The sequence below is a fragment of the Rhea americana genome, unplaced genomic scaffold (genome assembly GCF_003343005.1).
Source record: "Rhea americana isolate MKP2758 unplaced genomic scaffold, rheAme1 scaffold_33, whole genome shotgun sequence".
NCBI classification, from domain to species: Eukaryota; Metazoa; Chordata; class Aves; order Rheiformes; family Rheidae; genus Rhea; species Rhea americana.
In genome coordinates, this window is record NW_028186457.1 from 530544 (window position 1) to 558395 (window position 27852).

General features: G+C 50.3%; 1 protein-coding gene across 5 annotated transcripts; it reads right to left on the bottom strand.

Moving 5' to 3' along the window:
* Nucleotides 1-15: 15 nt before the first annotated feature.
* On the bottom strand, nucleotides 16-27852 carry TTLL4 (tubulin tyrosine ligase like 4). Of its 5 annotated transcripts, none has more exons than XM_085310935.1 (19): nucleotides 27741-27852; nucleotides 19676-21069; nucleotides 18253-18365; nucleotides 17689-17785; nucleotides 16482-16606; nucleotides 15797-15907; nucleotides 14706-14782; nucleotides 13561-13755; nucleotides 13394-13476; nucleotides 12157-12285; nucleotides 11349-11471; nucleotides 9463-9561; nucleotides 8639-8773; nucleotides 7731-7868; nucleotides 5787-5889; nucleotides 4980-5190; nucleotides 2613-2683; nucleotides 1806-1888; nucleotides 16-1013 (listed from the first exon to the last, which is right to left on the bottom strand). In XM_085310935.1, exons 2-19 carry the CDS (start codon nucleotides 20992-20994, stop codon nucleotides 869-871), a joined length of 3357 nt encoding a protein of 1118 aa, XP_085167061.1. In that variant the 5' UTR covers nucleotides 20995-21069; nucleotides 27741-27852; the 3' UTR covers nucleotides 16-868. The 5 variants fall into 5 exon arrangements, with proteins under 5 accessions (XP_085167061.1, XP_085167062.1, XP_085167060.1 ...); XM_085310936.1 differs by lacking the exon at nucleotides 27741-27852 and adding an exon at nucleotides 25204-25254 and having other exon boundaries at nucleotides 16-1010; XM_085310934.1 differs by lacking the exon at nucleotides 27741-27852 and adding an exon at nucleotides 25204-25253.

A 27852-nucleotide genomic window follows, 5' to 3' on the forward strand; every position in this document is an offset into this window, starting at 1 on the left:
GACCATGAGAACAGCTGAGAGCACTAAACTTTAATGGAGATCCTTGAGAAACAAAGGGGAAACAGAGATCAGAGCCCACAAGAATAGCACCAGCCTGTGGCACCTGTGCACACGTTGCAGGGTTACACAGGAGCGCCAAGAGCCTTGTGAGGATGCTCCCTCCGGGCAGCTGTACTGGCCCCACTACAGATGGTGGCCACACTGGTGTTTGCGGCCTCTCTCTGCAAGCGAGCAGTGGTGACGTGCAAGCCTGAGGTTTCCTCCAGGCCCTGAAGCTGGGGGAGGACAGCAGGGAAGGATCTTGGCACAGGCTTTCCGAAAAGATAAACCAAGTCAATTAAGTCTCAAACCCCGCTCCTCCCAGAGGAGCTGACTGGTGGCAGGAGAACCAGGGTGCCTCTTTCTCCTGGGGCTGCCAGTCTCTACCCTGGGGCCAGGCTGCAGTGAAGCCAGAGAAGATTCCAGCTCTGCTGGGCTCCCAGCAGCTCAGGACTAGTGCACAGTGACACAGCCAAGCAAGGGCTCGGCSTGTGCTGGTGGGGAAAGGGAAGGCCAGGCTGACTCCAAGCTCAGCCAGCTCCCACGCAGCAAAGAAGCTGCCACCACATCAGGCTTTAACAAAAGCCTAAGACAAAGGCCAGACAAACCACACTTCCCCAGGCTTTGCCATCTGGAGACTTTTGTTTTAAAAATCTGAAGCTAAACAGCTCTCTCTCCTTTGCCCAGTAAAATATCCCTCTCTAAAAACAGCCCAGGAACAAGCATGCAGCACAAGGGGCTCCCACAGTCCTTGGTCTCTGGAGCTAGCTCCTGTCTCTTCCTTTGAGGTAGGTTCAGGTGTCCCCAAGGAGGGACGGTGGCTGCTTAATCACATCACCAGGGTAGTGTCTGAGAGGCAGCCAGCAGATTTCTGGTCAGCTCCATCAGTGCACTTGTTGAGAGGTAAACTCTGTGTAGAGCTGGGCTCCAGGCTTCTCGCGGGGTCCTCATCATCTCTTGAAGGGAGCAGTTTGCTGCAGAAGAAAGGAGACCCCATGCTACTTAGGAACAGTGAAAAGGATCAAAAGGGGCATGGTGCAACACCCACCTGTGGTATCACCACACACAGGCTCAGAAAACAGGGCTGCCAGGCTCCCCTATGCCTGCATCAATTACCCCAGACATCCAAGACAGTGAGGAGACATTAGGGCGAGAGGCTGATCTCCCCGGCTGCACATAAAGCCAACTGCATCCTGTCCCAGGCACAAGAGCAGGGATTTCCTTCTCCTTAACACCAGAGACCAGTGATGTGCCTGTCCTGGAGAATGAGGGTTCATCTGAGAGAGCCTGCAGCGCCTATTTTGCAGTCCAGCTTTGCCTAGGGATGCTGGCAAGTGTAGCAGCCCAGCAAGCCTCACTGCTCTCCCAGCCCCGTGCAGGAGAATAGAGTCTCATGAGAGTCCCTGCTCACTGCTGGCCGTGTTAGAGCCCACAGAGGTGCTGCAGGTCCCTTCCAGCGAACATCTCATCTGCATGTCCTGCCCACAACAGCTGCTCACCAAATATTATCCAGCCCAGCTATTCCCCTCCAGCCTCACTCCCATCAGCACTGGACATACAGTGCCAAGGAGACATGTCCAGTACTGTAGACACCTTGCCAATCCTACCATTTGCCTATCCAGAAAGGAGAGGCTCAGACCCCTTAAGTCAACCTGTTCCTCTCCTTCTAAACAAAACTGCTTTCCTTGGTGACCATTCTCTCTCACAATACCAGTCCTAAAGCTACCCTGCAAACATCAGGCACATCACAGCCAGTGCAAACTCACCTCAGCCTGCCCAGTTCCAGTTTGCTGAAGCCATTTGATTGAACGTTGTTTTTCTGGAGGAAGAAAGACTTCGGCAACGACCACTGCAGGAGGAGGATCAATCAAGTCAAGCAAGTGGCTACTCAAGTTGTCGACATATTGCAAAAACCCTTACTCTGCCACGCTCCAAGCGGGCTGGGCTTTGCCAGAGGCTGCCCTAGCGCTCTTGAGCTTAAACTGCCTTGCCACCGCCCTACATTGTCACTGCCACCAGTCTGTTCCCAGAATAGCAAACATAACAGCCTTTACTCTATGTTTAACAAGTCCCTCTGCTGCAAGTGGGAGCAGTGCATCTTGAGGTCAAAAGAGTGGGTTTCTTTCACTGTATGAGCCTGTTCTAGGGCACGGGAGTGACAGACGGAGATTGTCCCCTCACAGAGGGAAATATAGGCCAGATCAGATTCTAAATATCTGGAGCTGTGCCTAGCGCACCCAAGGATATTCAGATGCAAAGTACTTGCAGATCTGATTTACTGAGTGGACTTCACACTGGAGGGAGATAGAAAATGGGTTTTCCTAGACTCCTGGAACGCCCTGGCACAGGGGGAAGAACAGCACTAACGCAGGTAGGACAGGATTCACAGGAAATGAAACAAGCACAAAAGCATGTCTGAGCGCTACAGGCCCTCTCTGCCTGCCCCTGAGCCAGGAACTCCCCAGGGTAATGGGGCACCTGGCAACAGGAAGATTGTGCTTCCTGCTCCCCTTCTTAAACTTCAGAGCAGACAAAGAACAACCTCTCTCTAGCTCACCCATAGCCAAACTCACCATCCGAGCCAAATCTGTCCCTGCCCCAGTGTGGTATCCTTTGACACACCAGTTCCTCAACAGCTCCAGACCTGGAAAGTGGAAAAACAAACAAGAAACAAGAATGAAGGACAAAATCTGAGCTGAGCTGCGTCCTCCCAGCCTAGCACACACAAGAACACCACACAGGAGGGAACCGATCATGCAGCACGTGCCATGCCTTAACTACTTGAACACGTGGCCTGGGTCACAGCAAACAGGGTAAATTAAGGGCATTCACCTTTTGTACAAGTAAACACCACTGAATGTTAGCACGTGGTCTGCTGTGGCGTCCGTCTTGATCCCAAAAAGCCAGCCACGCCGTGCAGCATTCAGCTACATAGGGAAACTGGGGCAACACAGGATTTGCCAATTTAGACCAGACTGCTTGTCCCCTTGAGCCTGATGCCTGCCAACAGCAGCAGCTGATTTGGGCTGCACTGGAGGAATTTTCTACAATGCAAATGTAGAGCAGCTTTGCTGTCATCGACCTCTTTCCTAGAGGAGAGCAGCTTGGGTACCTCATCCCTGCACCTATAAACAGCAGCATCTCAGTACGTCGTCTCTTCCCTGCACTTGATCCATCCAGGCCACATGAAYGCGCACAGGTCTCGACATGGCCTGTGCAGCCTGGGCTGAGACCTGTTCTCCATCCCTGGCAGAGGGCAAGGCTGGCACAGGCCAACTTCGCTGACAATGCACACAGATGCCCATCTCTCGAGATGGTCTCCACACACAAGACGTGCTGCTCCAGAGCACAGAGATGGTCACTCTGAGCCACAGCCATGTGTCTAGCTGCAGTGAACAAGCTCCATTTCCTCCAAGACCTGTTCCACCTCCTCCTAGCTGTCTCCAGTACAACCAAGCTCCCTGCCATCTACTAACTACGCAACTTTGAGAAATACAGGACTGCTGCCTTCCATATTTCTTTTTAAAGATTCTTAGAACCACCCCACAAGCTAAGTTGCCTTGAGATTTAAGAACTAGCAAAGCAAGGGCCAGGAACTTGATGCTGTCCAGCTGGGGTTACTGTGGTTTTGCTATACGATACGAGCTCTAGCTATAGGAGGAATCCTTGTTGCCCAGTTAAACTGTTCCTCTTTGACCTTTCAGCAAGCCCCRGGACCTTGGAAAAAAACCATATCCTGGGAGCTGAGGTGAGCAGGATAGCCCTGCTCTATACATCAGACAGCGTTTTGCACCTTGCTGTCCAGGGAGAAACAATGATTACATGGAACATGTGAATGGAAAGTACACAGAGGAAGACGGGGGTTTTGTTCAGAGATGAAAAGCAGCATCACGTTGGAACAATTCTGCTTTCCAGGTTAGAGCACTGAACAAGGCTCCCAGCTTTAGCAGCAAAGCTCAGGGCGGCACTTCAGTGAGGACGATGACAAGATCTTTCCTCCAGCTGACAGAAGAGGATCCAGCAAAGGTATTAGCGAGACAAACGACAGACACGCACTGACAGTGCAGCTGGAGAGGGCTATGAGGTTACTATCTCTCTGTGAGAGCCTGTTACCGACCCCTTTCATATTTGATTAAACAGCAGTGAGAAATGACAAAAGTATTTTTTCCACTCTGCTTTAAAGTCAGACTAGCAGCCCACATATGGCAAGCTCAGCAGAGAGTCAGCGCCTTCAGAAACCTTTCCATCTAGATCAGACGTGCACTAGAAAGCTCCAGTCTACCGTCTTTTTTKCCTCCCTCACCAAGTTCTCTAACATCCCACGCTGGAGCTCTGTTAGTTCTTCCTTACAAAATAGCCTTTCCAGTTGCCCTGACAGAGACAGCCCTGAGCAAGAAGGAATTGGTCTGGCCCAGTTAAGCCTCATTAAAGGACTGTTCTTACTGGATCAGAGCTGTCCAGAAAAGGTGAAAGTGACAGCTAAATTCCTACTGCTTAGGAAAAATCCTCCTTTCTCCTTTGTGCACGCAGATACTTTTTCATAGACTAGAAAGCAACAGGAGACCAGGCAAACAGGCCCAATTTTCCCTTCACTTCACAAAATACCTTAAGGAACAAACCCAATGACTCGAGCATTTTCTCCTTTTAAAGAAGGCAGAGGTATGCAATAAGGATCAGATTTACAGGCTCAAGGTAGAATCCAGCCTGCTTCAAGTAGGGGACCAGAAAAGCCTAGGCCACCTGCAACTCCTGGTGCTGAGTACATGGGGGCAGTCAGCACTTATGATCAACTCAGAACAAGTTTTTCCTCACATGTGAAGCAGTTTGGGAGCAGAACACATTTTCTAAAGCTAATGTTGCTCAGCACAGTTCACAAGTCTCCCACTACTGCAGACAGGCAGCGTTTCAGGCTCAGGTAACCACACCAGGCTCTCAGTTACCTTTATGTTTATTCAAGTAGTATTTGAGCTCCCACTGAGTCGCCAGGATGTTGAAGTAACGAGGCTGCTCAAAGAAGCGCAGGTACCGCATGGAGATGTGGGTGGGAAACACCCGCTCAAATTGCCCACGCCGGGAATACTCATCCTCTGTCTCCACCAGGATACGAACATCATCTGGAGTCAGGATGTCCAAGACAGAAGAATAAAAATCCTGCAGACAAAGGCACCCCAGGATCAGAAGTGAACTATACTTTGCCAAYCCCCCTTCGCACCTCCTCAATCTCCAAACTCTTTCAGGCAGAGATATTCATGTGCTTGRGACCTTTGGGACACAGACAACACAGGGAGAATAAAGAAATTTAGGCTCACTGGTGACATCCATGCTGCACAGAGCTGAAGAGAGCCCCAGCTCTGCAGTCCTACCTCTTACAGCAACTGCCAGTTTGCACACAAGACAAGTGTCCCTGTTACCTTGCACAGAGTCTGCAGGCAAATGCTATGAGAGTTGCACAGCATCATACAGAGAAACAGGTGGTGCTCATACCCTGTTCGGGGGCAACGGGTAACGTACCCCTCAGCATAGGTCCATTTCAAAGCAAAGAGAAGCCAGAACAGCAGWGGTTTAAGCAAACCTGTCTTATTTCTGACCATGTGTCTTGTAACCCACTGGAGCCCAAATGGTCCCCATCATCTGGCTGTCCCCAAAGTGGGGCACAATCTGCAAAGGAGCAAGGAATATATATATGGGACCAGTTGGGACATTGGCTTGGTAGGATGGTGCAAGTATCAGAGGAGATGGTATCATACCTGGTCAGGTACCTTCTGTGTCAAGTAATATGCTCTCTTCATCTTCTCCGCYGTGAGAAGCTCAGAGGCTGGCTTGGGCTTCTCCTTCGCAGCACTGCCCAGACTGAGGACATAAGAAGACCCAGTAGAGTATTTAGGCGGACAAGGCAGAGCCCCATCATAGCAGGGCTGTTCTCAAAAATTTCTGTGAGAGCACTGACACCTTCAGGAAGATGCTGTAGAGAACAGAACACTTTCTCCATGGATTTTGTTAGTTCCGAGGTCAGTGWAGCACCCCCTGCCTTATGCCTCAGCACAGGACCTGGGAGGATGTACCAGGGCAAAAGACAAGGCCCTACCAACCCCTCACTAAGGCACTACAACATTCCTTCATCCAAAAGTTGAAGGATCACCTCACATCCAGGTAGGAGGCAGAMAGGCCAAAGACACATCATGAACTAATATGGAGTACCTGAAGCCTGGTAGAATTTTGGATTTACCTTCCCCCTGGAACAGTTTTCTAACTCTAAACACAGGCCTGGATTCAGTACTAGGAAGGGGAGAGCTGCTAGATAAAAAACTTTCTTGCTACATCCAAGAACTCAAATTCAGCTCCAGCTCCACATGCTGCAGGAAATTCTGGCCTTTTTGTAAGATCTGACCAGCAACTGTCTAAACTATTCTAAGCACTCAGTTAAATCATTTTGGAATGCCAGAGTCCAGGAGATACTTGTCCAATACCTTTTAACACTTGCATCCATACAACTRAAGTTGTTCAATTGATGCAAAAATGGTTAGTACTGTACAAATGAAAATAGTGAAAGCAGATCCTCAAGGCTATGCTGCATGGTGCTCAGGAAGCACACCAAAATCTACTAGAATTATGCCCATTAAAAAAAAAAAAATCCCTTCATGTTCTTCCTAGGACAGGAAATACTGTTAAGCAAGCTTGTCCCTGGACACAAGAACTCCAGTAATGCATGTTGTGAATCATATTAAGGATCTGGTTAATCCYCAGCAGGTCCCTATGAGGACACCTGCCCTTCAACACCTCTGTTGCAAGCTGCAAACGAGCATGTGATCAAAGCGCCGCAGATGAGCTGGCGAGAATTCCCTGAGCTGGAACGGGCCCGCGCTTGAGGCTTTTCCCTTTGCTGAGGGCACTGGGCAGGCASATGGCAAGAGTCCCGTCTGCTTACACGCCCATACATCACTACGTGATGATGCTCACCTCAACAAGAAGCCCCTTCAGTGAGCCAGAACCCCCCCTACTGCAGGGAACAGAATTGGTTCCCCCTCCCCCACTGTCAGGTCTGGAACCAGTAAAGGCCCAAGCTGTGAACACACAAATACAAAAGCAACAGGGACCTTCCAGTAGTGCCTGGGTGGACAGTGCTCAAGAATGAGCATTATGTAAGAAAGTCATGCTGGCTGCAAGTCAGACTGTGCATACCCATACCCATGGGTCTACAGCCTTGGACACCTACTGTCCTGCTTAACAAACAAGGATCTCTGTCCTTTGCAAAATAACAGCTGCTCAACTTGCTCAAGGAGGCAGCAAGGCAGCCCTGGGGGATGGGATAAGTGGATCCAACCCCAGCACAGCCAGCCCTCTGACCACACGGAGAGGCAATGCAGCTCAGCATCATATTAGTTCTGGCAAGGGGAAGGAGGAGAAGGCACGACATGACTAACTGCACAGCAAGCACAAATGGCTCTGGTCTCTCTTCCAATTATGGACTCACAGATCTGGCACAATCCTCCTACCTTGAAGAGACTGCAGGAACCAGATACCCAGGCAATGATGCAAGCAAGTCCCTCAGACCCATAGCTGAAGTTCCAGCAAACACAGGCTCTCCACAGCACTRAAACTAGTGTCTACTGTGCTGAAAGCAATCCCCTAAATAAAATCCTCATGAGAAAAGTTCACCTTGCCCTGTTGCCCAGACAGAGAAGTGGGCTGACCTGAGGGTAGAGCTGCTTCCACTTCCTGGCCTTAAGGCTATATCGTTCACGCTGGGCAGAACGAAGCCAGCGAGGTTGAGGAGGTCCCGAATCATCTGCCCCTTGATGCTCACATCCAGTGGGGAGTTTGAGTGGAGGCTGCAGGAAGGAAGAAACACAGTGTGCTAGAGTGGAGCTGCTGAGCCCCATGGTGCTGAGATCATTCTGTGGGTTAATACCAACTGGGTACAAAACCCAGTGTGTCCCTTGCCTCGTGACAAACATTACAGCCACGAGACAGGGAGAAAAATCCTGAAATGGTTCTTTGTATAGGGACTCCCTACAAGAAACGTTTCATTTCTCTTCCCCCTACCAGAGGGTTACTGGAAATCAGCAAATCCAGCCCCAGAGCCCTGTCTGGGATCATAGCTCTGTGTCCAATTCAGGCCCAGGCGGATGGGAGAGGTTGTGCTTGCACACACTTAGCTCCCAGCCCTGCCCATGAAACCAAAACTGGTGCACAAGGCATTGGAGCTACTGATCACTTCAGCCCACACAAAGAAGAAATCTCTGGTATCACCCATTTGCCACACAACACATCCTCCCTGGCCTTATTTTTTAATATACTTTTCCCTCATGCTAACTAGAATTTGCCCAATAAAGGTTTCTGAGCTGTGGAAAGATGTTGCTTTTGCAGCAGGGAGGACTCTGGCTTCTGCAGTCTGCAGGGGGAGGCTTCAAAGCCCAAAGTCTTTCAGGACACAGTGCAGAGCCCAAAGTCTTTCAGGACACAGTGCAGAGCACGTAAGAGGCCAAACTGACTTTGTGGTTTTTATTAAAAAAAAAAAAAAAAAAAAAAAAAAAAAAAACAGCCATTATCCACCCCTGCTCTGGCTGAGAAACAGATTTCAGAGCAGGAACAGCTTTACCTGGGGGAAATGTTGACCTCTAAGATCCAGGGCTTGAGATTTTCATCCAGCATGATATCAAACCCAAAYAGCTCATGGCAACAATATGGGCGCCGCACATACATCTTCACCAGGCTGTTCACATAGGGCTCAGATCTGCAGGCCAAGGAAGAAAGCTTTTTTCCAACTGCCAGACAGAGGTTTGATTATTTACAGCACACTGCTGGTTCTGAGAGCGTACGCGGCCACTTGCTGTGGGAACAGATGGGCTGAGAGGCCAACGCAAGCAGGGAGAACTGCTGCTGCATCGTATATGGATCCAGTGTCAGATCCTGAGCATCCCCACCTACAGCTGCCCRCAGCTTCTGGCTGCAGGATCCATCTCTGAACACAAAATTCTTTCAGCAGCAGGGAACCTTTCTTCTCAAGCACCCTGCCCAAGCAGTGGAGCAAGAGGAAAGCTGGGCAGTGGTGCCGGGTACTCTGCACCCACCTACCCTTGCACTGCAGGCAGACCCAGGAAATTTAAGGGCAAAGCAGCTTCTCAGCTGTTGATGCAGAGAGGGCCCCATGTCACAGAGCAAACACACCCCCATGGGCTGTTCAGTGCTATCAGAGTGAGACAAGCCCAACAGAGCTAGATCAAGCTGCCCAAAGCTCCATCTAGAGCCAGGATCTTGACCCATTTCTATTTACCCCTTGCAGCTGCTGCAGCATGAGCTTAAGAAACAAAGTGAATGGAAGGATCTAGAGAGAAATACTGAAACTGAGACAAGACTGGATAGTCAGAGGTGCCAGAGTGCAGCACCGCAGCCAGGCAAAGGGTAAGGGGTGCCAGGACTCACGCAATGATGGTTTTAATAACAATGTCTTTAATCTTCTCCCAGATGGCTTCACTATTAATTCCCTTCTGGGTCAGGTAAGTCCAGAGTGCTTTGAGAGCCCTGGGAGAGAAAAAGCAAAGGAGATAGTTTGTAGCCCCTTTCTGCCCAGCACAGCACCGCTACAGGAGCAAAAACAGAGGGAGTCTTGACAAAGCCCTCCTTTGMCAGCAAATAAGGGTTCATCTCCCACCTTTTCGAAGCACAGCCATCCTTCTGCCAGTCCCCAAATCACTCAACTCCTGGCTGCTGCCCTCCCCATCCTGGATGCTGACCTTGCAGGGCCAAGCCACCAGAAACATAAATCTGTCCTAAATTTGTCCCTGCATTGGAGTATCAGGTCCCAAATTAGCACAAGCAGGGTATGTCAGCCCCAGATTTGTTCTTCCCCCGCCCTCTGTGTCCTCAGCAAACCTCCCCTTTCTGCAAGCCTTCCCCACGAGCAYTGCAAAGCAGCTCAGCAGGAATCCATCAATGTCCCCATAAATCTTTTATCTAAAGCTGTTTCACCAAGGTTTGGGTAAAGGCAAAGTGAGAAAAAGAAAAAAAATCAGGAGAAAATGATGGTGGGGGGAGTGTCTCTGCTTTTATAGGAGTTTCCCACACCACACCAAGTGCTGCAAGCTGCCCTGACACTGAGCCAAGGATGCTCAGATGTTGCTCAAATGAGACCATGTGGCTAATGGCCAGGAATCCAAAGGTCACGCTTCCTGCATACAAGATGGAGTTGATTACAGTCACTCATCTTTAATGTGGGAGCAGCCAGCTTTGACTCGCCTGCTGATACTGAAAATCCACATAATGCTAGCCCCATGGGATTTCGAGTGCCAGAGGACAGCAGACCCTTCCCAATGTCCCAGCTGACAAACAGACAACTGCACAGCAAATCTAAGCCATTGAAAGCAAGCCTATTACAGCAAACTATCTTCTGCAGCCCCCTTTAAAGTGAAGTAGTCCAGCCACAGGTCCATGAATTGAGAACTCTATCCCACACTATTTTTAAAAGAGTTCAAACACTACCACAGAATGAGGGATAAGTATCTGGAGATTTGGGCCGGTCTGCCAATGCATAGCAGGGAACAGAACCCCTACGAGACTGCGGCCCTCTTCCGAGGTAACTAGAAATAGCGCTGCTGCTCCTCAGTGCTCTTTACCACTCACACCACTAGCACACAAATTATCAGTTCTGCACCAGAACTGTCACCACATGGAGCTCTAGCTCCATGGGAAATCAGGGGCAAAATGGCAAGAAGCTCTCATCTAGCCAGCTTATGTATAAGAATTATCAATTAAAGTTCTAATATTGAAATCAGACTCAAGTTTAACTACCTCGGGCAAGAAAATGAATGCACACAGATGAGAGCAGAGTTTGAATCAGAGAGCAGTACATGCACAGGCAGTGTGGGATGCAACCCAAGTAGAAATGGACAGGATGACTCAAGCCAGGAGAAACCAGAGTAATCTCCAGGGTAAACCACAGAAATGGCAGCTTCCCATGGGTGACCTGGCCTGAGGCAGAACACAGGGGCCAGGACTGCCTGCTGATCCATTGCAGTCCCTCGTGGGATGTGCCGGTCTCCTGGGAGGTAAAGCAGGTGACCAGCAGGTAAACCTGAAGGTACCACCCACAGGACAGAGAAGATCTCCAGTAAGCCATGCATGGAATCCAGATTCTACTGATGCTAATCTACACAAAAGTCACTCTGCTCCCTCTGTGCCTCAGCTTCCCCATGCAGGAGTAGATAATACTGGAAGTACATTCAACCTTTGGATAGAAGTACCGAAAAAGCAGCTGACTTAATGACAAGACAGTGATGGCCCTGCGGCCTGAAAGCCCCTGCAGCACCTACCATTTGTGTCCCTGACAAGCAGTCTCATCTGAGTTGGACTTGTACTCTGTATTCTTCTTGTTCACACTGTAGTTGGTCAAGTGCATGAACTTGTTGCTGAGGCTCTTCATCGAGGAGGAATACCTGCAGGAGATAAGAGCACAAGCAAGTCTGAGTTTGAACTGGCTGCCCAAGGCCAACAAGGCAGGCAGAATTTCAGTTCTCATCTAGGACACTACCTCTCTTCTTGGCCACCTATAAGCCTTGTTGCCTTGCAGGCTTCCCCGGGGTGCCTGGAGCAAGGTGCTCCTCCACAATCTCTATTGCTGTTGGCCCAGGGCTGACGGGACAAAGCATGAAGCATGCATAGAGCACACTGCCTAGGGGCAGAGGCATGCAATCTTCCCTCACAGTAAGTCTTTAAGAAAAAACCAAAACACCAGTGAGCAAAAGTGCTGACAGAACTGTAACAGCCCAAGGCAATGTATTTTATTAAGTCAACGGCCAACGCTGGAAGAAATACACCAGCTTCTAGTATTCCAGCTCTTACCCAGCACAAAGCATTSACAGCGCATTTAAGAATTGCTTTACATTGACCCGATCTTGCTTTAGGAAAGGTGGATGAGCTAGACATCCTCCCACTTTCTTTCTCAACACTACCACCCAGAATAGCCCCACATTTTCAAACTGCTTTCTTAGCAAGGAAGCTAGTGCTTCATATATGCAGTGACTGCCTCCTGCCCCAGTTGAGGCTAGTAACACAGCCACATATGGTCTAGAGCTGGGCAGCCCTCCTGCTGCCCAGCACTGCTCTCCCCACACAACCTACTTGCAGCTAGCAAAGCGAACCAATCCATCCTTGAACAGGTAGACCCTGAGGGGATCATAGCAAGTGACATAAACGTAGATCCTCAGGTCAAACTTGCTCCCGCCAATGAGGTAGGGTTTGTGCAGATATCTGCAAATGGAAGCAGACAGCAGGAAAGGGTTATGACGTCTCTGTGCAGGCACGTCTCTAGCCCCTACGACAGAAGGCTTGGCACAAGCAGTGATCCATTCAGAGAGCAGGTGAAGCCCTTTTGTACAGCCTTTCCAAGTTAAGAGCATCACAGTCCAGATGACAGAGAAAGAAGTTTTCCCACATACAGGGGAGACCCTGTGGCATGTTAACAGTATTCCTTCCTGTTCAGTCTCATGTTGAAAAGATTTTTTCCAGGTCTGAGGCACAGAAGTTCCTTTACAAGACTGACTGCAAAATTCAGGAACATCTAAGGCATTCAGTGGCCCACAGACTCCTAGATGGCTTGGTTTAGTGAGCAGAAACAGCTGGAAATATTCACCCCCTTCCCAAGCCAAAAGGGGTTCAAGATTTTCAATGGGAAAACCTTTCACTTACATAGGAGGGGGGACAGAGAGAACAGACAAACCAATACAGGAACTCCCACAGCCTGCCTAACACCAAGCATTTTTTTCCTGTCCTTACAAGAACTTCCCAGAACTTCCACTAAAATGAAGATGAGCTATTTCACTTTTCTGTAAAAGGTGAAGGAGATTCTGAAAGTCTTTTTTTAGGAAGACAAGAAAACCCTTTGACCAATTTCCATGTACATGTAGGCTCTTACTAACCAGTTCCAATTTGGATAAGAACAAATCTTTGAGAATTCCCATCTCTTTCCCTAGAGCTTCTGCTTCTAGTGTGATTGCAGGCACTGGAGAAAGTTCACTTGCCTTCAAAGACATCAAACCCCAGAACAAAAAGCAGTGGGAGGGGGATCACAGCAGAGCTGAAGTTGGATCATCTGCCAGACTGAAGCTGCTCCGAAAAGTCTGTGAAGCCAGCCTAAGAGCCATTTTGTACATGAGACCTCTAAAGACTACACAGTCAGCAGCTCTTCTGTGACTCCAATTTGCAGCTGATGGAGCCATACCTTGGACAGCAGCGTCACACCCATGCAATAGAGAAATTTCCAGAGGCAAATCAGATCTTGCTGGCCATATCTGGCCAGAGAGAGATGAAACACTAGGAGATCCCAGCCTAGCAGCCCACCTTGCTTTCCTTCACTCACCTCTGCACCAGCAGTGGTCTCCTTTTGGGGAGTTGACTCCATTTGTGGATGACCTGGATGCCAATGCCTCTCGCTGATGCTGGCTGTGAGACACAAACAGGAGGGGGATCACATCCTTTCCCTACAGCTGTATCAGGACAGGGGACTGAACTCTGCTTTGCTCTTACTGGTTTCACAATCCATTTCTGGCGGCTAGCTCCCTCCTCCCATGCCTTCCTCAGCAGCTTTATGTCCTGGGGCAAGATGAAGGACTGGGGGAAGAAGTTAAACTCCTTCTTCCCATAGCGAGTCTGCATCTTCAACAGGTTGCGCCACAGACGGTCCTTTCTCCCAATTTGAAACGAACCAGGAAAGTGGTTTAGCTGAAAAGGAACAGAGATATGGTGATCTCTCCCCACCTGTCCCCATCTCCTTTTCTCCCCTTGCTGCTCCAATGCCAGGGAATACATCCTTCRCGAAACCACCTGCCCAGAGCATGSTAACACTCCTCCCTGATCCTCTCTCAGGACCACATAAGGGCAGGACCCATCTGATCTTGAAGCTTTGCAGTGACAAACACCTACACAGTGCCCTACCCCGGCTATGGAGCCAGCAGCTGCAGCCTGGTCACATCTGATGTCTAATCAGCACCTGGCCACTAACCCTCAGCCCTTCAGCTTCCTTTGGAGGGGGTTGTTTGCAGTATCCTCTACCACAGTAGTTTGCCTGCTTGCTTCTAAACTGGGTGCCAGAGCTCCATCCAACTCAATGCACCACAAATACCATGGACAGAAATACGACACGCTAAGACAGCGACAGGGCTGGAGGTTGCTAGCTTCCAGTGCTGCCTCCAGACTGTTCAGTTTGGAACACCACTTCTCCAGAGAGAACATGCATGTGTGATACATAACAAACCTCCAGACCCTCAAGTGTTCCCTAAGTATGTACCAACCCCATGCTTTCTGTAGTCCACACTTGACCTCTGGCTCTGGCTGCACTGGTGRAGAGAGCACTGGCTTCACCTGGTCACTATTGCGCAGTTTTGCTAGAGAAAAAGACTGCTTTAGACAACATTAACCAGATTTAGTTGAGCTCACAGGTGAACACAGCTTGGCTGCAGCCTCAGTCTACAAGAGTCTCCACACTGCTCCTGGCTGTGCCCATCTGTTGGGCTCACCTCCCAGCATAGGAATACCAGCTGCCACACTGTGACAGGGGACTCTACACAGACAGCCTGCACAGCAGATGCCTGGCCCTGAAGAGAGGGGCATCCAAACTGTTCCAAATATGTTCCACATGCATGTGAGGGAGGCCAGCCCAGAACATTCCCTACCTTCTGGTGCTCCCTGATGGCTCGGAAGCTGGGAGATTTCATGTGGTGGCCCCAGCAGCCCAGCCAGTCATTGCTTTCTGCAGGGAAGACAGAAAAGTCTGATCAAGCACACTGCCCCCTGCAATACCTTCTCAACCCAGGAGCAGCCCATTTCCTCGGGCTGGCAGAAGTATGCCAGGTACACTGTGTGGTGAAAGCACAAAGCAATCATGCCAGCTACTGCAAAAGTGATAAACCAAAGGCTGTCACTGTGATTCAGTACACCATTTGGGTCATAGCCCTGCAAACATRACTGGTGTAGTGGACTGAACCGGCACAATGTCAAAAGATTCGTTTCAATCCCCCAGCAGTGCCAGCAGAGCACCCTTAAATCCCTGTTTTACAGCAGGTGAATGAAGCAGTGAGCTACAAAGCACTGGGAGGTGTAGGACTGCAGGACTTCCTAATGCTTCCTCTGCTTATCTTGCTACGCTCCCCCCAGCCCCTCCAARGGGAGGGTGGGAGGTGGGAAAATCAACTGAATAAATACGTACAGGAGCCCCGTAAGTACTGTCAGAAGGCCACGGGCCACACTCAAGCTCTGAAAGCTCAGTGGTACTCCAGCCTCCTCTTTCATGTCCCTCTAGCAACAAGATCTCAACCCTGACAGAGCTCCCCAGCTACAGTCAGAGAGAAGGATAGTTTCTCCCTCTGCACTGCAAGACCACAGGGACAAGGGACAGACAGTGGTACAAGGTTGGCACTGGGCAAATGTCAGCCTCAGAGAGGTACCACCTCGAGGCACAGCCTAAATAAGTCATAGCACACTCACATGCTATCCTCATTGCCCCTGGGCCAGATCTGACAGCTCCTAGTTACAGCCTTGCTGCCCATGCCAGAGAAGCCAAGATGGAGAGTGGGCACTGCCAGGACCCTTGGGGCTTGGAGACCACAGGTGTGTATACACAGAGACATGGGAACCAGTGTCCTGCACTGACCAGCCTGTACTGCCCCAGTTCTGCTCTTTGCAGGCACCCTTCCTTCTCACATCCATGGGCTGGAAGCAATGAAGAACATAACAAATCTCATGCTGCCAGCCTCCAACAACTTACTCTTGCTGACTCTGAAGTGAGACCTGCTAATGGTTTGCTTCACTATGTTTGGYGTGACTGTGCTCATTTTCCATCGCAGCAGCTTCCTCTGCTCCCAAGGCAGCTTTTCCACTAGGAAGGCRAAGAGTTAAGGACAGAAGGAAAACAAGCATAATATCCCAATGTTTTTACAGCTACACCCATCCTGAACATGTGCATGAGCATTTGTAGGCCATGGGACACAGCAGAAGCCCCATCCAAGGATCACATAGCCCAGAAATGGCACATTCATGTTCCTGCTGGAAATCTGAGACTTGTTCTCACCCAGAGCAATTCCTCTGTTTTGATACAAGAGCCATGAATCATTCAGGCCTGAAGGGAGGCCAGGTCTTTAAGGGAGTTGCATACCACCCTCTAACAGAACTGGAATGGAGCAGAAGATCCCACAACTGAGGGAGATCTTGAATCATTCATTTATGCCCAATGCTGCTGCAAATGCTGTTCTTGGTCATACCTGTCTCAGCAGCCTCACTCATGCTCCAGGCTGCAGGAGCCACCATAATTTTACTCTCCTCTTTGGTTTCACAGTGGTGCTGGGTCTCATTATGGAAGGGGTGAAGGCRAGCTGCCAGATCCTGGCTGTGCACTGGCACTGCTGTTTTGTATTTATATTTATCCCACTGCAAGGAAACAGACTCCAGCTCACCTCTCTCGTCCCGAGTACTGAAGTAGATGGTTGGAGGCACATTAGGGAATAAACTGCAGACAAGAGCTGGTTTGAGCACCTGCTCCTGAGCCTCAGCTGGTGGGGTCAAGCACTTGATGCAGYTCCTAGGAGAGGAGAAGCAGTAGGCAGTTGGTTACAAGGTGAGAAACAGCACAGGGAGCAAGCACAGAGCCAGGTCCAGTGCTTAGTGCCATCACCTGGAGCACTMGCATGTACAGTCACGTAGGGGCCACTTTATGTCCCAGCATCCAGAAATTCACATGTATGCTCAGAGACCAAAAAGGCAGGAAGCCACTGCAGAGGCTTCAAGGGGAGCCTAGCCCACAGAGGAGATGTGGCCAACATCCCTAGGAAAGCCCAGTCTTCTCCACTCCAGCGGGCATTTGACTGAAGCACTGCTTCCCCACACCTGCTGCGGTAGATGCCTTGGCAGGCTGACTAGCGAAGCCCCACCAGAAGTGGAGGTCATTCCAACTCATGCTGTTTCRGCAGGCCATGCAGCATCCTGACGTTTGACACTCGCTCACAATAAGCCTTACCCATCTCCCAAGTAAGTTACAGCATGATGGAAAGCAACAAGTTGTTGGGCAGAAAGCAAGCCCAAGGTGGCCCTTGTGCATGAATGGGACAGTTGCAAGGACCAGCTCCCACTGCTGGATGGTCAAAACAGCTCCCCCAGAGGTCTGTCAGGAGCCACAGGGGCAGGGCCCAGATGACCCCTTCACCAGACCAGTCATCCCCAGAGAAACCCCTTTGCAAAGGCTAAAGAAAAATTCAGGCTCCAGGACTTATTTCTAGGATGCAAGCTGAGAGACAAGACCCCAGGGAATGATTGCAATCTCTCGCCCAGGAGGCCCTTGTTCCAGTTCATCTGCAAGGCAATGACACGGCAAGATCCCAATTTAATCCAGCAAGCCTAACCCAGTGACTGGCAGTTGCGGTGAAACTGAGACCCCTGTTTCACTGTGATGGATGTGCCCTCAGCATTTTGCAGGCTGCAGTCTGCAGAAAGAGAGATAAGCTTTGATTTCCAGGGTAGTAAAAAATCATTTTGGTTGAGAAGCCTGTCTCTTTATCCACTCCACTCCCTTGCCTGCTACAGCTGCCCTCTGTCAGCAGGGATGGCAAAGATGCACAAGTCTGGACACGGATACCATGCTGCAGTGCACAAATTACAGCTACTAACCTGGAAATAAGAGCCACAGAGCCATTAGGTGACAGACCGGCAACAGAGGAAGCATCTGATTCACCTGCAGGAGGGGAGAGACTCAGATTTGGTCTCCCTGGAGAGTGAACGTATACAGAGTTAATCAGAGAGGAGGAGAAAATGTTCCTGGAGACAGACCCTTCACAGCTGCTMCAAACCTTGATTCCAAGTCTCATCCACATCTTAGCGGCATAAGACACAGGGCAGAGCGGGGAGCTGACAGCCCTGCACACAGAGGAGCTGGACAAGTATCAGAGCAGGATGATAGCTAGTTTGTTCCCCAGTGGAGTCCGTAACTCCTCCCTGCACTACGTCCAAAAGCAATTTAGCAGGAATCTCCAAGTCACCTCAAAATGAAGGCAAGAATGCAAGACAGGGAACCGTGTCCAGCTCTCCCACACGATAAAAGTACTGCTGCCCTGAGCACAGCCCTTGGCAAGTGCAGGAGGGCAACTGTGCTCACATCTCACTCACCAATACCCCTGTGCTTCCCTGCCTCACTAAGGCACGGAGTACAGCCTCCCTTGGGGAACCAGCACTTACTGTCCTCTTCTTCCTCCTCCTGGCTGCAGCTCTCATCCAAGCCATCAGGAAGTTCTTCCTCCGCATCCTCCTCAGGACGGCTCAGCTCCAGTGGCAACTGCCCAACAGTAACACTGGAACAAACAACATCACACTTAGAGGCAGTGGCCACGTACTTTCCCAGACCAAAAGACCARGAGCCCATGATGCAGCACGTGATGGGTGAGAAGGCAAGGGAGAGTGTTGCCCTCCCTTGTGCTGACATACAAGCATTCACCCTGGGTGCTAGTATGGCCCCTTGCAGTTGGTAAGATGCAAAGGACTTGGGCACCCCATAAGAGAGTATTTTCTAGAGCAGCCAGAGGGAAAGAGACACAGCTCACCCTGCTGGGAGAGAGTGTCAGTTGGTAGCACCGCATCCTGCTGGAAGAGTGTGTCTGATGGTAGCACCACAGCAGCCATCAGCCATAGCTCTGCCTCCCTCAATGCTTTCCTGGCCAGAGGAAGATCAAAGCCTCAGCATCCATGGGATCACACAGTTACTGGCAATTTTGCTGTTAACTGCTGGTCACTATCCACAGATGCGCAGAAAGAGCTGTCTTGTTCTGCAGCATCTTGTGAAGGTCACCTTCTCATCCTTTCGTGCTCCTCATCTTCTGCTTCTGCATTTCTTCAAGGTATGATCCTTTCCCCCTTCCCAAGGATTGGGAAAGGAGCTGTGTCCCTGTGCTACCCAAGTCTGCTAGCCCAGACCCCCGATCCTGCATCACTTCCATGTTCTTTTACACACTAAGGTCCCACATCTCACACAACTGTCATGTGCCTCTGCCCAGCAGAAGCCTTGCTGGAACTGGCTTGACAGTAGGCTTCACCTGAAATACACGTCTGTTTGCAGAGATTACCACAGCAAGCAGGGCTCCACAACTACGGAGTTAGCTAGAAGGGTATCTCCCCTGGGGACCTGAGGTATTGGTCATGTTCCAAGAACTGCCTTTTCAGAGCACGGGAAGTCAGGAGAAAGGTGCCTTGCAGTAGGAGAGCAGGAATGCTACAAGAAGAGGGGAGCTGCAGAAGGATTAGGGAACCTGTTCCAGGCTCCTTTCCTCCCCAGAAGAGAGGAAAGGCTGCAGTGCCACCACACAATATTGCCATGTTGTGTCAGGAGCAGCCACACCAAGGAAGCTGGGGCTGAGGGAGAAGGTGAAAGGGCTTGGCGCTACCCCAAGAAGCCAGTGTAAAGCTGGGAGTGGAAGGAAGGATCCCATAGCGCCAGGATGCAGCAAATGGGCTTTGCTCACGAATGCAGCCCGTGACTGCCCTTACAGCCACCCCAGCAGCGCTCACAGCGTAGTCTCTCCCAGCTCACGACCTGCACAAACACAAAGCCCAGACCAGGCCAACAAATCTCACCATGACCCCTTTCCTCCCCAACTGCTCTAYTTACTCAAGCTTTTCTGGCAGCACAGCCTGGGAGCATTTCCCTTCTTTCTCCAGTTGGATAGTGGAAATCTGAGTTGCTACTTCAGAGACAGCAGCAAGGTGTGGAGACTCTGCTCTTGCTGCCTGGTCCCCACTGTGCAGGGTCAGTATATTCACAAGCCGGCAGTCAGTGCTGTGGTTGGGGGAGCCAGTGCGTGAGGCTAAGAGATGAACACTGATTCGTTTAGTGCAGACGACGGCACCATCGGTGCCTATAAGGCTTGAGTTACCATTAAGGCAATGGCTACCCATCTCCAGGTTCAGGGGGGCAATGGTTTCTTTTGGGGTGAGCTGGGCTATAATGTGTTGTCCCCACCGGCTTTTCCTACTGGACAGGCTGCCCATGTTCATAAGGCGAGAGCTTCCGACTTCATGTCCAAAGCTGTTCCTCACAGTAATCTGTCCAGCCAGCTTCTGCACAGTGTCTGTGAGGCTGATCTCTGGCTGCTTGTCCTTTAAGCTCTGCAGTCTCCTTTCAGTGCCCTCCAGGGGCCAAGAGCGACGGTCCTTCCGGAAGATCACGCTGCTGGGCATAGGGGTCAGGGAGGGGATGGTGGTTTGCTCCAAAACAAGGTTGCTGCTTTTCACCGCTCTGTTCACAAGGCTGCCAGGGAAGCAGTCGCCACCATCCCCAGGGTGGGGCCAGGAGACGGCAGGAAAACTGTGGGTATTCTTCAGCTTTTTGATTTCTGGTGACTGCGGCAAAGGCACTTGAGTATTGCTTGGCCGTAGGAAGGAGTTATTATTGAGCACTGGTCTGTATGAGCTGGAAGCCTGCTTATGTGAGCCAAGGGCAGAGCCTTTTGCCTCAGACCCAGAGCGTTCCTCAGCCAGTGCAGGCAACAGGCAGGGCTCCATCAGCAAGGAGGACATCGCTCTTCGTGTGGCAGAGCTGGTATCCTGGGAGCTTCGGAAAGGAAACTTGTAGGGCTTGGATCTGAGGCAGGAGCGCCGATAGAGCAGAGTGCTCCCACTGAGATCCAGGCAGGGCTGGGCCAAGGGCAGGCTTGGGAAAGCGCTTTCACTACGGTGTGTGTCACATAATGATGGTGGGTACAAGAAGTAAGATTGCTGTGGACTGATCCCTGAGAGCAGCAGGCTGTGATCCTGGAAAGTACTCACATGCTTCCCCTTTATATTCCAGACAGGTTTCACCTGCTGCTGAGTGAGGTGACAGGCCCGGCACTGCAGGGCTCTCTCTGCCTGCAGGGTGCCTGACCCAAGTCTGAAGCTCTTCTCCTGTTTGGGGCCTGGGTTATTGCATTCTGGCCCTGCAGAGGCCATGTAGAGCCATAGCACAGGAGGCAAACGCCAGCGCAGAAGAGGAAGTCAGTTGTTTACAGCAGCATCTTTGCTGGCCTGCAACAAAGGAGACAGCACAAAAGGCACTGTTACCCTGGCAGAGCCCACATGGCAAAGCTCCTGGTCCCAGCAGGAGCAGGGACTGCTCTGGGGCAAAGCAAGGGCTAGCAGGAAGACAGTGGTTTCTCCCAGAGGCAGCCAGCCAAATCCTCCATCTATGATGTCTTTCGGGCAGGCCCTTGCCACTGAGGCCTCAGCGTTTGGCTCCAAGCGAGACAAAAGAGGTAGGATCTTGTCCAGCTGGAGGGCTCGTAACACCAGCTGGTCGCTAGTGTCGTACGGTCCTAGCCAAAGGCAGCAAAGGTAAAGGCAAAGTCAGCCACGAAACTCAGCCACCACTGAAAGGCAACAGACAGCCCCAGCCAGGAGCCAGGAGAGCTACCGGGATRAGAGGGTCTGTCCAGCTGCTCCATCCCCCCCCCCCAAAGGCATTCACTCCTTCCCCTGCTCCCCAAACCTCACTACCCATTTGTTTAGAAAGGAAAAGGCAGCTTAGAACAAAGCTGGCTATTTCTACAGTCAAAATACAGGCTGGCCAAGCTGCACACAGATCACACGCTGCAGCCTCTATTTCAGTAGCATGACTTCTCCTTGCAGCCTAGCCAACTTGCTGGAGCGGAGCTGGCTGTGTGGATTTCTTCTGCCTCACCACGGACACCATGAGGTCTCGAGGGCCATGCCCAGCTCTGCTGCTGAATGGGGAAGAAAACAAGCTGCTTTCCAGGCAGGATGAAAAAACACATCTCTCCACTTGGCTCCCTGAGGGTCTCCTGGGACAGAGCCCAAGTCAAATAAAGAGCCCACATCTCACATGAAACCAGATGCAAGGAAAGACAATTTACAGAGGGCCCTGGGAAAAGGACTGTCTGCACAAAAGCATTTATTTTATAAATGAAAAGGACTCCTTGGCTGCCAGCCAGTGCTGCAAAGCAACAGTCACAAAACAGCAACCCTGGCTGCAAGGAAAGGCAGCTTGCTCGCCTGCTTCAGACCTGGTGCGACAGCCAGACTCCATTCACATGGGTTTGCCTCTCCAAATTACTTAGCACGCTCCACTGCCAGCTCTCCTGACTCCACTACAAGCCCTAAAATGCCTGTTTGTGTTTGTTTTCCTAAAACCTCAGCTCCAAAGGTCACACAATTACGTGAGAAGCTCAGCTCTTGCTTTTAAAAAGAAGTTTCTTATTTTTGTGACCCTACAGAAAAGCTCAGAGAGAGCTGAGTGAATCTTACAGCCCAGGAACTGGAAGGCAATGAGCAAAATAGAAAGTAGGGCTATTCTAACAAAAACATCTCATCATTTACAGCAGTCTGGCAATACTGTACCCATACTTCCTCCGAAAAGCAATCCTACAGAAGAGTCCCTTGCAAGGAGCAACTGGCAGACCACAGAGCTGCACAGATGAAGCACCCTAAATCCTCCTAAAACAAACTATTGCACCACACCTGTTTGATCCTTTTGCCTGGGGAAAGGGGAAAAAGGAAACAAATCCATGTGCCAGACATTTGTCTTGCTTTAACACATGCCTGGAGGGCCTCTGGATACTGCTGCGATAAGAATTTGTATCCTAAGCAGGCTGAATTACTGGCTTTCTTTCGCTTTCCACCTTTCAGCTCTCACAAGTTTGTACATTAAAAAGCAAGCATAAAAGAAAAAGGATAAGCAGAGTATCAGCCACCACTTATTCTCTTAATTTTCTTGTAATATACGCTTTTCCCACCCAGAAACCAAGGCTGGCCTACCACAGTTAAGTGGCAGGTACTAGATGCCATGGCTGCTGCACACCACCACGACAGCAACTCGGGCCCACTGCAGGGACAGAAACACACGCTGCACAGACATGCACCCCACAGAAACCTCCCAGCAAGCCTGAACTGCCTGCAGGAACCCACAAAACCTGCTTAACCTGTGAATTAGGCCCCCCAATCTCGAATCAGGTCAGCAGCATCCCAATCAGACGCTGCTGGGGCCGCTGCACGAGGTGTGAACACCCCACGCAGGATCCTACAGGAGCTGTACGTCCACAAGGAGAGCTCTGACCTTGCCAAGCTCTGAAAGGAGGCATGGCAGGGATCTGGTATGCTCCACACTGTACCATCCATAGCCGTGCACATGCTGTGCTTCCTACTGTCTCACATGTCCAGCTGTCCTTTCTCGCTTCAGAAGGCTGCAGGGATGTCTCTGGGATTCTGTAAACCCAAGGACACTTTCTTTGGCAGTGCTTCTGGCCTCTCTCTGCTTGTTGTGACTAGGGCACCAGCATAAAAGAGAGCTTGTTGCAATCACACTTTGAGATACCTGGTGCTAACCTCGTTCAGAGAATGGGCTCTCTGCCCTGCTGAGTACCAGCGCCAGGTACAAAGCTGAGCAGGGCGACAAGTGTGAGAATCCAACTGACATCCAGCCTCATTCGGTTGCAAGGCCCTGCAGCGTGTTACGGACTGGGTACCCTCAGCTGCAAGTCACCTTGTTCTGCCAATAGCACTTGTACAGCCACGCCAAGCATTCCCGCAAAACCTGAGACTTCCTTGGGAGCATCAGAGGCATCTTGCTGCACAAGTCATGGGTCAGCTACATGCTTCTGCGAGCTGCAGCCCAAAAGGGCTCCAAACTCTCTGCAGCTACAGCAAGCAGCACAGCACACTGCGTGGCCCCGGGAATGGGAATCCCACACACAGTGCAAAATTAAGTTGTATCGTGTTACTTGATCTGCACCCAGCAAACAACTCCGCAGTGTTGTGACATTCACAGCGATTAGCACAAAGCAAAGAGGCTGCAGCTCAGATACCACAACCTGCCCAGATCAAGTTTCCCCTCAGTAAATAAGTGACCTAAGCCTGGCTTCCACATACTGTCTCTCTGATGCACCCACACCACGAGCGTACTTGAATCTCTACGCAATCCTGGCAGAGCAGCAGGGGCAGATGTGAAAAAAACAAAGCAAAAATGAGAGGAGGGGTCAATGAAAGAGTCCACAATGCCCCCACCCACAGTTTCCTTTCACTGAAGACTCACCATGTCCTGTACTAGCTTGGCCAGTGCCAGTGCCTGTGCTCTCACCTGGCTGTGAATGACCTTGCAACCCCAGCCCCCAGTGAGAATCACTCATATCTCCTCTCTTACAGAGCTTTACAGCTATGAATGAATCATCCTGCCATAAAAATAGAAGTGATTTGTCCTAATGAAGCTGTAACAAGGGACTTAATCAGATAGCAGCACAGACACAGCAGTACAAAGCATTAGTAACAGCCACGCCAGCAGAAACCTTGTGCGGCCCTGCTGAAAACCGTAGCACCCAGCATATAAGGTACTGCAGGGAGGCACCCAGGAGATGCCAGTAGCGCTGCCAAAGGGCAGATCTGGTTGCCGCCAGCACTAATGGCTCAGCAGGAAAAGCAGCGGCTGGAAACCAGCCCCACAGGGTGTGGAGGGAACCTGTACTGAATTTCCCCCCTACATCAGATCAGTTTTGCCACAGAGGGGCAGAAGTAGCTGGACTGGCACAGGGCTACAGGTACAAGGGAAGCAGCAGCTGCAGAAGAAAAAGGCAGGGCTTATCAMGGAGCTTCCACAGGGGGTATTATGCCAACAGATGGTAATTGCCACTGTTTCCCCATGGAGACCTAAGACCTTAGAAAGCAAGGGCAGGACAGATAAAAGGAAACAGAAAGAGTTGGGGGGGGGGAGCGCACCAGCAAGATCAGAAAACAACTCAGCAGGCCCAGAGATAAGACCCCCAGGAACAGAGCAGCAACTCTCAAGCATTCTTGATACTACGAGATTTTAGAAATGTGTTTCCTTACAGAACCCAAAAGTTCAAACCAGGTAAACTCAAAGCACATTATCATCCACTTTACAGCAAAACTTCCCAGCAAGGAAGTACAAGAGGAACAGGCCACGGGCAGCCCCAGGGAATACGCCTGTGGAGCGAAGAGCTTCCTTCCTAAGGCACGGCTTTGCTCTAACACACTGTTAGAGCCATCATACAGCTGCACCCACTTACAATGATTTAGCTAGTGCCTTTTATTATTGCACAGCCCACTCACAAGCTTGGGGACATCGGCTGGAGCATTGCCTAAGCCTTTACAAATGTCACATCCCAAGCATGCAGGAACACCAACCGCCCTGACCTTTGCGGTCCCCACTAAGCGCTTGTGGAAGAACGGAGCTCCTTCTGCCCCGGTGCTCCTCGCGGCAGGCCATGCAGCACGCAGCAGCAACGCTGCAGCTCCTCACATGCTCATTTTTAAGAGAACTAATGAGCTCATAAGAGCCTGCGTGTGCAGACCATACCCCTGTCGAGCAAGTTTTACTAGGAAGGTTATTTTAAACGCAGTTGTGATGCTCTTAAAATAACAAGAGCTTGCAAACATATGAGCTACAAGCTGACCTGATAAAGCGTTGCCAGCCTCAAGCATCTAAAAGTCATGAGAGGAAAGGGGTGGGGGGAAAGTCAAACAACTGTAATTTGCTACTATTTCCAGTTAGGAAGGATAAAACATCTTTCTAAGCGAAATCTGACTTATCATCAAATCCCTCATTTGAAGCTCTGCCCCTTTTGACTAATGTTCAAACAAGAGAGCTCACAACAGTGCAACATAAATAGTTTTTAAACCCAATATGCATTTAAGAGTAAGGATTTGTACTCCTTCAAAAAAAAAATAAAAACAAAAAAAACGAACAACTTTCAAACAAAATCAAATACATTGATCTAAAACCAATTTACTGAGAGTAACTAAGCCAGTCTTGCACCTAGTAATCAGGTGCAAACTGTCACATTTCAACAGCACAGAAATCATCCCTCATTTAGATCAACTCCAGGAAACAGCAAGCAGCCTCAAAACCAGCATGCAGTCTCACAGCGCCACATCAGATGAGGCACAAGACTACCTGTGAATTCAAGATAAAGAGCAGAGGGTTCTGCTGGCTGTGAGAATAAGCCTGTGAGGGATGCTAAGACAGCTCAAAGACAGAGCTACAGCCCAGGCTCTAAAGAAACGCAYGTGGCACAGGGACCAAGAGTACAGCATGCTCCTCCACAAAGCAGTAATGCATCAGTCCTCCCTGTCAGCTCCAGTATTGTCCTGAAGAACCAAGAGTTAGCTGCAAAACCAGACACACAGGATGATGACCAGTCTCCTTCCTAACCAGCGCAGACTGCAAAATAACAAGTTTTTGGCCACTCAGGTCACAGTGAGATACCCACCAACTGTTGAGATGTGTCAGCAAATTCCACACGCATCCCAGGGATTACATTAGTGCCTGGCATTTAAATCTACGTTTATGCTGCAGCTAGTCATTTCAATTCAACGGTCGTGGCTTTGAACTYCACTTCACACTAAACAAGGAATGTGTGAAGAGTGCATCACTTCCCAAAGCAATCCTTTAATTAAACAGAGAGAGGTTGCAAGAGCAGAGCAGCTCCAGCTTGCGCTCTCGCTCACCAGGCGATGGGGAGGGAAGCAGACCTTTTGGGCACCAGGGCACAAGACCAAGACACTGGAGAGCTGGATTCTAGCCATGACTTCACTCTACAAACGCAAGCGAGCCCGCATTCCTCCCTGTACAGGACAGACACCTCCCTCCACACACATGGGCTGGGCTGAGGAACGAAGGCTCAATCCATTAGAATCCACAGGGGACTTTGCACTTTCCTCACTGCTTTCAGGACGCCAGAGCTTGGTGTCAGACGAGGTTAGGGACTTCAGCATGATTAGGCAGAAAATCCAGGGCTGCAGCTTTGTCACAGAGGGAGTGCCCCAGGGAAGTCTGAAATGAAGGGCTGACCCAGCACTCGCCTCCAGGGCTGCAGAGACGCAGCAGCCTGACCTCCCTGCGACCAGAGAGCGCAGCAGCTAAGCCAGAGGCAAAAGGCCCAGAGCGTGGAGCAAAACCTATGACGAGCAGCACGACACTGCTCAGGCAGCGTTTGTGCAGACATCTCCCACAGCGTAAGGGCACTGTGTGCCGCTGTGCACCCGCAGAGAAGGGACTCACAGCCCTGCCACAGCCCAGCACAACACCCCACAGCAGCATGACAGTTGAACAGAATGAGTCTATGAGAATCACAAGCATTAAAACATTGCATCTCAGCCCCATAAGCTACCAAGGCATTTCCTTGAATTTTCCTAGTAGTCTCCATCAGTAGAGCTCCCAGGCCTTAAAGAAGGCCTGCTGCACAGTGACAGCAGAGCCTCAGCTCTGTACTCCTCAGTAACGAAGCCGAGAAGTCCCTGCCTTTACTCCTGCCCCYGCATCATAGTTTCTCATACTTTTAGCTACAGGAACAACTATCAGTATTCACAATATAAGCTGGGGAAACGAGTCTCGCTTAGGAAGAGCCAGTTAAAGCACGGGGTGTTTTATAGCCTAGACTATTTCAAGGAAGTAGTCCAAAGCATCTTTCTGCTATTATCTCCCCTGGTGGATCCAAGCGGATAGCAAACCAAACGGACAGGGTTCTTAATCTAGCTTCACAACAGAAGTGTGTGTAATCACACAGCCAAATCTAGAGAGAGTTTAACCTCCAGTGCAGGAATTGACAGACTCTCGGCACAGAAAAGTCTTGTTTGACACATCCTCGTCCACTCTCAGCCTTCAGCACAGAAATAAAATAAACATGGGAAACTCAGAATGAGCGTAATAAGCATAAAACAGTAATACGTACCAAGGAAGCAAATCCTGCTTGATTAGCTCAAAACACTTCAATTTTCTTTGTCCCTCCTCTTTTCATAATAACTCTTTTTCTGAAACATACCTGAAACCAGAAGAAAAAGCTC